This window comes from Lactuca saligna, chromosome 5, assembly GCF_052625555.1.
Source record: "Lactuca saligna cultivar CGN05327 chromosome 5, ASM5262555v1, whole genome shotgun sequence".
Classification (NCBI taxonomy): domain Eukaryota; kingdom Viridiplantae; phylum Streptophyta; class Magnoliopsida; order Asterales; family Asteraceae; genus Lactuca; species Lactuca saligna.
Window position 1 is genome coordinate 312,314,264 of NC_136421.1, and position 9,692 is coordinate 312,323,955.

The following is a 9,692-nucleotide window of genomic DNA, read 5'->3' on the forward strand; positions in this document are numbered from 1 at the left end:
TCCTCCCAAAATTATAATATTATTATTATTATTTGAATAAGCAACAAAAGGAAATACCTAACACTCGGGCATTACAGCTGTATTATTTGGGAATGGCCCAAAGCATCCAAGTGGGACTAAATTCTCCAATGCTCCAGGAATATGGTTTATAGGTGGCCCAATTGTGGAAGTGTGATACATAATGTGTACAACTGACTCTTGTTGTGACCTAGTAACCTCATTGGGGATATCAAACAACACACCTGTATTTTGACCGGTTAATACATCATCACGTGTTGACTCGTGAATTGGCCCCAACGGTACATTAATTGGTGACTCTTCGCATCCGATCTCCCCAGTTACCGGTGTTTTGACAGTGATACTACGACCGCTGGAGTGCGGTTGTTATTCAGTCAGCCGCCAATCGCCATTGTGTCGTCTAAGCGTATATCTCCTTCTTTTGGTTCATCTGTCACGTCCTTCATCCATGTTTCAAAAATTCCTTCTTGGTCGTCTTCTTCCTCATTTGATTCTTCTACTTTGTCAAACAAGGTTGGTTTAAATAGAGACCAATCATCCATATACTCCATAACACCGATCTTGAATTCCTGGCCATTAGAGTTGATCGTGATTTCCTCGTTTATCCACCTTCTTGTTGACGTGAGGACTCCGACCTTATCCATGGAGTAGTCTCTCATTGTCACAACCAGCATTTCTAGCGAGGAAATTATGTTATCATGTGAACATCAACTCTTGTAAGACTTGTAATCTAAATAGATATCATGTTCTATGCTCAATCAAAAACATCCATTTAAATCAAAACTCTTGAGTAAAGTCCAAAACCTAATTCAATACAACTCAGATACTCAATTGTGGTTTTGAAACCCTAACAACCCTGCTCAAATGTAGTATGGACTAAGATTCTCTATTGGGACATTATGGGCCGAGAACCCTGAATATGGGCCTCACAATTGAGTGTATAATTGTAGCATATAGTTATAAACAGAGTCTCACGGAGTGAGAACGCAAGTTTGTGTATAGATCTATACGACGGTGACGCCCCACACCTGATTTGTTCGCTATAGTTAAACTAGTCCAGTCTAGGGTGACAAATCGTACCTTAAACGAGTCGACGTATTCCAGACGTCAAGACAGATGAAATTGTCATTTTCAAGTATGGTTATAATGGCTCACTTAAAGGATTTAACGTTATAAAATTTACATAAAGTTTTGCTTTTATGGATAATACGGTAACATGCACGCACTAGTACTCAACCTCGGGTGTTAAGATTCCAACACTCTCTTTCGCAGACAACATCGGGTTGCTTGTGGTCACTCTTTCTATATTCTCTTTTGCAGACAACATCAGGTTGTATGGGGCTTTCCCTCTATATTCTCTATACATTCTCGCAAACATTAGCACACATGCATTAGTACAAGATCAGACACAAACATTATAAAACGATTTTTCAAAAAATATCGGATTTTCTGGTGTTTACAAAATAATACAAAACATTTTCATTCAACATGCTTATGAACTCACCAACATTATATATGTTGACATTTTTAAATTAACTTGTATTCTTAGGGAACCATTGAGCAGGTTGGCTGACAAGAAAACTTGGATATTTTGCTATGTTTTGTTTTCATCATATTTTGGATATTTTGGCATGTAATATTGAAAAACAATACTCAATGTAACCTAATTACAATTGTAATATTACATGTGTGATGATAATGATGTTATGTTTCCATTATATACTCTATGGTGATACTGTAAGTATGAAGTCACCCAAGCCCCCGGATGTTTCCGCCATCTGGTCCGGGGGTGTGACACTCATGTTCGATATCCCATCGAATGGGTTGATAACCTTACCAACCTGCTAGCAATTCTTGAGAAATTGTCTCCATCCCATAGTGGTAGAGGAACACCAATAATCTTTAGCCATGCAACTCTTTCGTAATCTGAATCATATTTATCTGCATTGACCAGCCATTTGAACCAATCATTCCACCTATTTTTGTCCTTTAAGTACTCATTTGCGCCATTTGAACCAATCATTCCACCTATTTTTGTCCTTTAAGTACTCATTTGCGTCTACAGACCATCTAAATCGTATAGCGAGTTTTAGACCTCGAAGGTACTTTGTTTCCTACTTCATGATCCCAGAGGCATGGAGATTAGCCATGTGGTCCAGACTAAGTGTTTCACCGATTAGCACACCTTTATTGAGCCACTCCTTCATGGACGTGTTGGGGTTAAGTGTGATCAATGTGACATATTCATTTGTTTTCTTTCCGTTCATGTTTTTTATAACTTGAGCATATGATCTCTGACCTCTCATTCCTTCGAAATGAGATGGAGCACCATGAAACGTGTTAGATTACATGTTTTGTCGTATTGTAGGTTGGCGACATGTTTCATGGTTGTGATATTGATTATCTTTATGTTGATGTTTTGAAATGTTTACCTCCAAGTTTCTATTTCTGCACTTGATTCCTTGTAGCTTCATCTCTGTATCTTTGGGGTTTTATAATACCAACATATCTAACAAAACCAAAATTCATTTTGAGATAATCTTTCTTTAAACCAAATTATATATCCACCACCTTCCCAAATCTGCTAAAGGGTTCTCTTAGTTCCTCCTTTTTAGTTCTGTGAGGGAACCCCGACACGTAGTAGTTCGTGATTCATGTGTTCCTTTGGGTTGTGTTGTTGGTCTTCCGTCGACGGACCTCCGTCTATTCACTGCTCGTTTGGTGACCTTTCATCTCCACGCGAACTCCTTTGTTTTAAAATATATACTATCTTTTGTCGTTTTAAACTCCTGATTTAATAATAAATAATCTAATTAGAAGTTAGATATTTGTAATATTAAGATGGGTTTCAATGCAATTAACATAAATAATTATATTAAACAATAAGATATTGTTGTAATCAAGATTTAACCAAAACAAATATGGACATTACATGTGGCAAATAAGAACAAGAGGAGTCGGCTAACTAGAAATATTGTACGCATCTAAATCCAACATGTGTAGATGATGAGTTATCATGCCAAAACTTGAAAATGCATTTCATTGTGTGAGAAACAAAAAGTTGATTTTTTTTTTTGAAGAAATTATTGAAATGGTGTCTGTGGTTTGTTAAAATTTAATGTTTGGTCCTTAATGTTTTTTTTTTGCACTTAGATCGTCCCTATAATTTGATTTTATTACGAATTTCATCCCTAACACACCTGAAAAGACTATAATACACTTACATTTTTTCCATTTATTCAATAAAAAAAATGTTTAATAAAGATTGGGACCCACTCGCACCCATCATCTCCTATAACAGCCCCTTATCAAAATCTCTCATTCGTTCCACATAAAAAGCATCATGATAACCCATCATCGGCGACGTACGTCTACCACCAGTTACCTTCTCACCAGACTTCCCACTCAGGCATCTCTCTCACACCGACGAGTTTATGACGGTGGTGGTCTTTAGTGACGAATGGCGAATCAGATGAGATCTTATCACTGAATAGAAGGATTTCCAGATCTGCAAACAAAATGTTCAGACAAGGTCTTCGGATCCTTCTCCCTATCTCGTTCGGGCTGATCTACCTCCTCACCGCTTTCTGCTCCTCCCTCTCGGTCTCTCTAAATCTGAATTGTTTTTATATACAGGGAATTTGAATCCCATAATCAAAAAACAAAATTTTCTATTTATGAACATGTTGTTTCTGTGATTTTGGAGTTACAGGTGATGATGGAAAATGAATCTTAGAAAAAAAAAAAAAAAAAAAAAAGCAATTTTGCAACTTAAATGTTATTCATAGATGGAAGTTCTTAAATAAACATTAATGTCCTTTATTTTGGTGCTTGATCAAGCTTAAATTGTGTGTGTTTTCTCTTGTGTTTTTGAATTTGTTGCTTTCAGTTTGATTTTTATTTCAGTTTTGTTTGAATTTGATGTTGGTGACTTGGTGGTGAGTGGTTGTGTTTAGAAGATGTGACAAGGGAGTATCGACAGTGAATGGTGGAGGCTGCCTGAGGTAAAAGACAGGTGAAAGAGGGTACGAGTGGTGGTGGATTTGATTATTTCGAATATGATTTCAGGTTTCCAAAGGTCGTCAGCGGATTTCGGTTGTTTTCGGAGGTCGTTGGTGGCCTCCGGTGGAATACGATGGGCACCGGTGGTTTTCAATGGTGGTGGTGGGAGTGGGAGTGAATGTGAGATTGGGCCCCACATATCTATAAAATATGTAATTTACTTTTTTTAATTATAAATAAGAAACAAAGACTGAAAAAATATAAAGGGCAAAAAAATGTTTTCATGTTGATCAGGAATAAAAATCGCAATAAAACAAATTATAGGGACTTTCAGAAAGAAAAAAAAATTTAGAGACAAAACACGAAATTTTGACAAACCAAAGAGACAATTTTAATAATTTGTTTTTTTTTTAATCCAAAATCCTTCGAGTTCCAATTTCCAAACAAAAATCCTGACGGAGAACGGATCATCCGATTGCCCTAGTGCCGGTTTTATCCGGATCGTTTAAAATCCATTTTCTTATGCAACTCTACTTCTAGCAATGTTTTAAAACCCAGGTCGACCCGGCCGGTTCAACCGGTTGGACCGTGACCCGGGATAGAAGGCGGGTCAATTGAGACCGGTTTTTTGTAAAAATACGAACCGGATCGAACCGGTCGGGTTTTCCCTAAACCGCGGTTCAACCGCTTATGTCGAACCGGTTAAAACCGGATTGACCTGTTTTAATAGGGTTTGGATAGTTGAAAACAAGTAGCGAACGCCAAAACAACGAGCCGTTTACGGTTTCTTCAATGTTTTTCAATGCTTTTAAATATTTAAACTTTGTGAGCATTAAATTATTGGTTTTATATATTTATGCATTATGCATGAAAGTAAAAATATATAAAAATAGAAAAAAACCATAAACCGGGTTGACCCGGCGGTTGAACCGGTTGACGCGTGAACCGATCATCATATACCGGATCAACCAAAAACCCGGGTTTTAAAACATTGACTTCTAGTTATTTTACATTGTTGTTGTTTAGCATATTAACTTAATTTCTAAAAAATTATAACATACATTATATTATTTTTAATTAAGAGCTTCAAAAATACACTAAAAACCAACATCGCAAGTCCGAAAACGGCAGCACTAATCCAATGGGAAGGCGGTTGTTTTGACGGAGTTAACACACTCCTAAATCTTGCCGAACTGCCCATGGCCGACAACTAAATTATTCCTTTTTCCCTTAAACAATCAGGTAATATTTATTTATGAAAAAAAAAAAAAGACCACGTATTTAACACGTATAAATTGTTAACTTGTCCTTTTAGGTAACCAGGTGTTCATTTTTATTTTATTTATGGATGTCATTTAATAACCAAGAAAACACAGAGATGATAGAAATATTTTAATTTAATGAAAACCAATGTATAAATATCAGAAACACGACTGTTTTCAACAAATGGGTTCTTATGCAGTTTCCTTGTACTTTCGTAAAGCATATATGTATTATAAGAGACGCAAGCTACCGGTACTAAGATTGAAATTCTTCCATCTCATCTCATCATATCCTCAACTGAGCATCCTTTTGGCTTGCATACAAAAACTTCCAAAAAATGGTTTCCGAAATTGAATCCCAATGTGACATTGGAGGGATGCTATATAACATAAACACAATTACACTTACTATAGCCCAAAAAAGATGGCGTCGAGCTTACTTTTCCATTTACTTCTCAAACACTATGCTATCCTTCGCCAAACTTCCCCGCTACCCTATTTCCAGTATAGTCGCAACACCTTCATATACTGCTCTTAAAATCAGCATCCCAAATTCTATCCACCAATTCGCAAGCATTGACCAAACAGACCTCACCGATTTGGTCAAATCCAAAGACTTGGAGATCCTTGGAAAGTTAAACGGTGTCACGGGCTTGGCTGAATCTCTACGGACCAATCTCGAGCATGGAATCAGTGATTCCGAGATGGAAACACGAAAAACCGCATTCGGTTCCAATACTTACAATAAACCACCCCCGAAAGGGTTTGTTTACTTTGTGGTGGAGGCTTTTAAGGACCCCACGATTCTGATATTACTCGCATGTGCAGCACTTTCGCTTGGATTTGGAATCAAAGAAGAAGGGGCCAAGGAAGGGTGGTACGAAGGCGGGAGCATCTTCGTGGCGGTTTTTTTAGTTATTGCTGTTTCAGCGGTTAGTAACTTCCGGCAAGAAAGACAGTTTGACAAGTTATCAAAAATAAGTAATAATATAAAAATCGATGCGATTCGAGATGGAAGGCGACAAAAGATATTGATTTTCGATGTGGTGGTTGGAGACGTTGTGATTCTTAACATCGGAGATCAGATTCCGGCTGACGGATTGTTCATCGATGGTTACTCTTTGCTTGTGGATGAATCGAGCATGACCGGAGAAAGTGATCATATAGACATTGATTCCATCCGGAATCCGTTTTTGATTTCCGGTTCAAAAGTGGCCGACGGGCATGGCCGAATGCTTGTGGTATCGGTCGGAATGAACACCGCTTGGGGAAAGATGATGAGCTCCGTAACCGGTGATTCCGACGAACAAACGCCGCTACAAGCTCGTCTTAATAAACTCACGTCTTCAATCGGGAAAGTCGGTCTTGCGGTTGCTTTCCTTGTTCTCGTGGTCATGTTAATCCGGTATTTCACCGGAAACACAGAAGATGAACACGGGAATCGGGAATACAACGGGAAAAGGACAGATACGAACGATATACTCAATTCCGTTACGCGTATTTTCGCGGCGGCGGTGACGATTGTCGTGGTGGCGATCCCAGAAGGATTACCGCTAGCTGTTACACTCACGCTCGCTTACTCCATGAAACGAATGATGGCGGATCAGGCCATGGTTAGAAAGTTGTCTGCCTGTGAAACCATGGGTTCCGCCACTGTTATATGCACCGATAAAACCGGGACTTTAACCATGAACCAAATGAAAGTTACAAAATTCTGGCTCGGTCTCGATCTCATTGAAGACAATTCCTCCAACTCCAATACAATAGATACGCAAGTTATCGGACTTTACCATCAAGGAGTCGGTTTAAATACAACCGGTACCGTTTACAACTCCGGAACCGGAATCGAGTATTCCGGTAGTCCAACCGAAAAGGCGATTTTGTCATGGGCGGTAACGAATTTGGGTATGGATATGGAGAAACTGAAACGGGATTGTACCGTTTTGCATGTCGAGACGTTTAATTCCGAGAAGAAACGGAGTGGGATTTCGGTTATGAAGAAAGAAGATGACACTGTACTACACGTCCACTGGAAAGGAGCTGCTGAAATCATACTAGCAATGTGTTCGAATTATTATCAGAAAACCGGTGTTCTAAAGCCAATAAATCATGAAGTAAAGACGCGCCTCGAGAACATTATCCAAGGAATGGCAGCAAGCAGCCTGAGATGCATCGCCTTCGCTCATAAACAGATTCCAAACGGTAAGAATCACAAAACACTAAACGAAGAACAATTGACATTGTTAGGAATTGTAGGAATTAAGGACCCGTGTAGACCGGGGGCAAAAGAAGCCATAGATGCGTGCAGGTCTGCTGGGGTGGAGATTAAGATGATAACAGGTGACAATGTGTTCACAGCAAAAGCCATAGCTACAGAATGTGGGATTCTGAAAGGAGGTCAAACGGTCAACAAAGGTGAAGTGATAGAAGGCGAGGAGTTCCGAAACTACACAGACGATGAAAGAATGGAAAAAGTCGATAATATAAAAGTAATGGCAAGATCGTCTCCTTTTGACAAGCTTCTAATGGTGCAGTGTCTTAAAAAGAAAGGCCACGTGGTTGCAGTCACGGGTGATGGAACAAACGATGCACCGGCTCTAAAGGAAGCCGATATCGGGCTTTCAATGGGGATTCAAGGAACCGAAGTGGCTAAAGAAAGTTCAGATATTGTCATTTTAGATGACGATTTCGCTTCTGTTGCAGTTGTTTTAAGGTGGGGTCGGTGTGTGTACAACAACATACAAAAGTTTATTCAATTTCAACTCACTGTGAATGTTGCAGCTCTTGTTATAAACTTCGTTGCAGCTGTATCAGCTGGTGATGTCCCTTTAACAGCAGTCCAACTATTATGGGTCAATCTGATTATGGATACTTTAGGTGCACTAGCACTTGCCACGGAGCGACCCACTAAAGAACTTATGCATAACCCGCCCGTGGGTCGGGTCGCCCCACTTATAACAAATGTGATGTGGAGGAACTTATTGGCACAAGCTATGTATCAGATAACGGTTCTTTTGACGTTTCAGTTTAAAGGTAAATCGATCTTTAATGTTGATGAGAGAGTGAAGAATACGATTATTTTCAATACTTTTGTGTTCTGTCAAGTGTTTAATGAATTCAACTCGAGGAAGCTGGAGAAGAGGAATGTGTTTCAAGGGCTTCATAAGAACAGATTGTTTATGGGGATTATTGTGGTGACTGTTGCTCTTCAGATTGTGATGGTGGAGTTTTTAAAGAACTTTGCAGATACTGAGAAACTGAATTGGGGGCAGTGGGGGATTTGCATAGCAATTGCAGCATTGTCGTGGCCTATTGGTTGGTTTGTGAAGTTGATACCGGTGCCAGATAGACCATTTTTAGACTATATACGACTAATACGAGGGTGAATTTGGTAAAGGTCTGGATGGAATAAGTCCCCTGGAGAGGGGGTGAATTGTCATTCTTTATAAGTATAGGGTTATTTGGCATGATTATTAGTAAAATTTAAAAATTAGTTATTACAATTATGTATGCAGGTTTAGATTTATGAAACTATCATAACATCTTTAATTGATATTATCTTCTGCGACTTCTCCATCTACTGGTTCATTTCCAAAAGAGAGAATAAGAGCAAAACAAGTTAATTATGCAATTTCTTTACTGGCATTACAAACTGAACAGTAATTTATAAGGCATATTAAGTTCAAAACATTACTAATAATCATCATAATAACAACAAAAAAAAAAAAAAACAAAGTTCTCTTTTCCAAGTTGTAATTAAGGGTGAAATTAGTACCTGAAGAAATACAGCTATGTAATTTGGAGGCTCCATGCACCTGTAATCATCCAATGTAAAACAAACATGAAGCTCTGATAATTGGAAGAAAAGTTGCTTCCAGAAACGTTTAATAAAAAGAAAATCAGAAAACCAGTCATCTCAACAGACATCCTTACAGAGCCACTGACAGTTGCTCCATTCCAAGAAAGCTAGGTGCTATTCATTCACCACATCACATCTTCAAGGGGAATGGAATGGATGTGTCATCACTCATTGACAAATATGATGATGACCTGGACAAACAGCTAAGATTTCAGCTTTCATAATAGATATCTGTTATGAAATATTTGGCTATTCAGGAATAGTGAGAAAGCAGCTTCATTCTCTTTGATCATTAGTACCATTGTGTACTATTACTATCCTATCATATGTACTATTGTGTAACAAAATTCAATATCCATTCTCTTCTTTTCATCTCTGCATTCATCAACCGTGAGAACAAAGTTCAGTTTACTAGAGATACATTCTCTCCTTTCTATCTCAAAAAGGTTATAGCTTATAGGTACAACGTTATTAACATCGAAGTTGCTAATTTACTAAGTACCCATAGAACTTAGGTACTCGATATTTCCTTCTGAAACACTTGTGAGATT

General features: G+C 38.4%; 1 protein-coding gene across 1 annotated transcript; it reads left to right on the forward strand.

Annotated features, from left to right (window-relative positions):
• Positions 1-5,476: 5,476 nt before the first annotated feature.
• Positions 5,477-8,785, forward strand: LOC145048610 (putative calcium-transporting ATPase 13, plasma membrane-type). The gene has a single exon (XM_078997145.1). The coding sequence runs from the start codon at positions 5,621-5,623 to the stop codon at positions 8,666-8,668; it is 3,048 nt and encodes a 1,015-aa protein (XP_078853271.1). The 5' UTR covers positions 5,477-5,620; the 3' UTR covers positions 8,669-8,785.
• Positions 8,786-9,692: the final 907 nt, after the last annotated feature.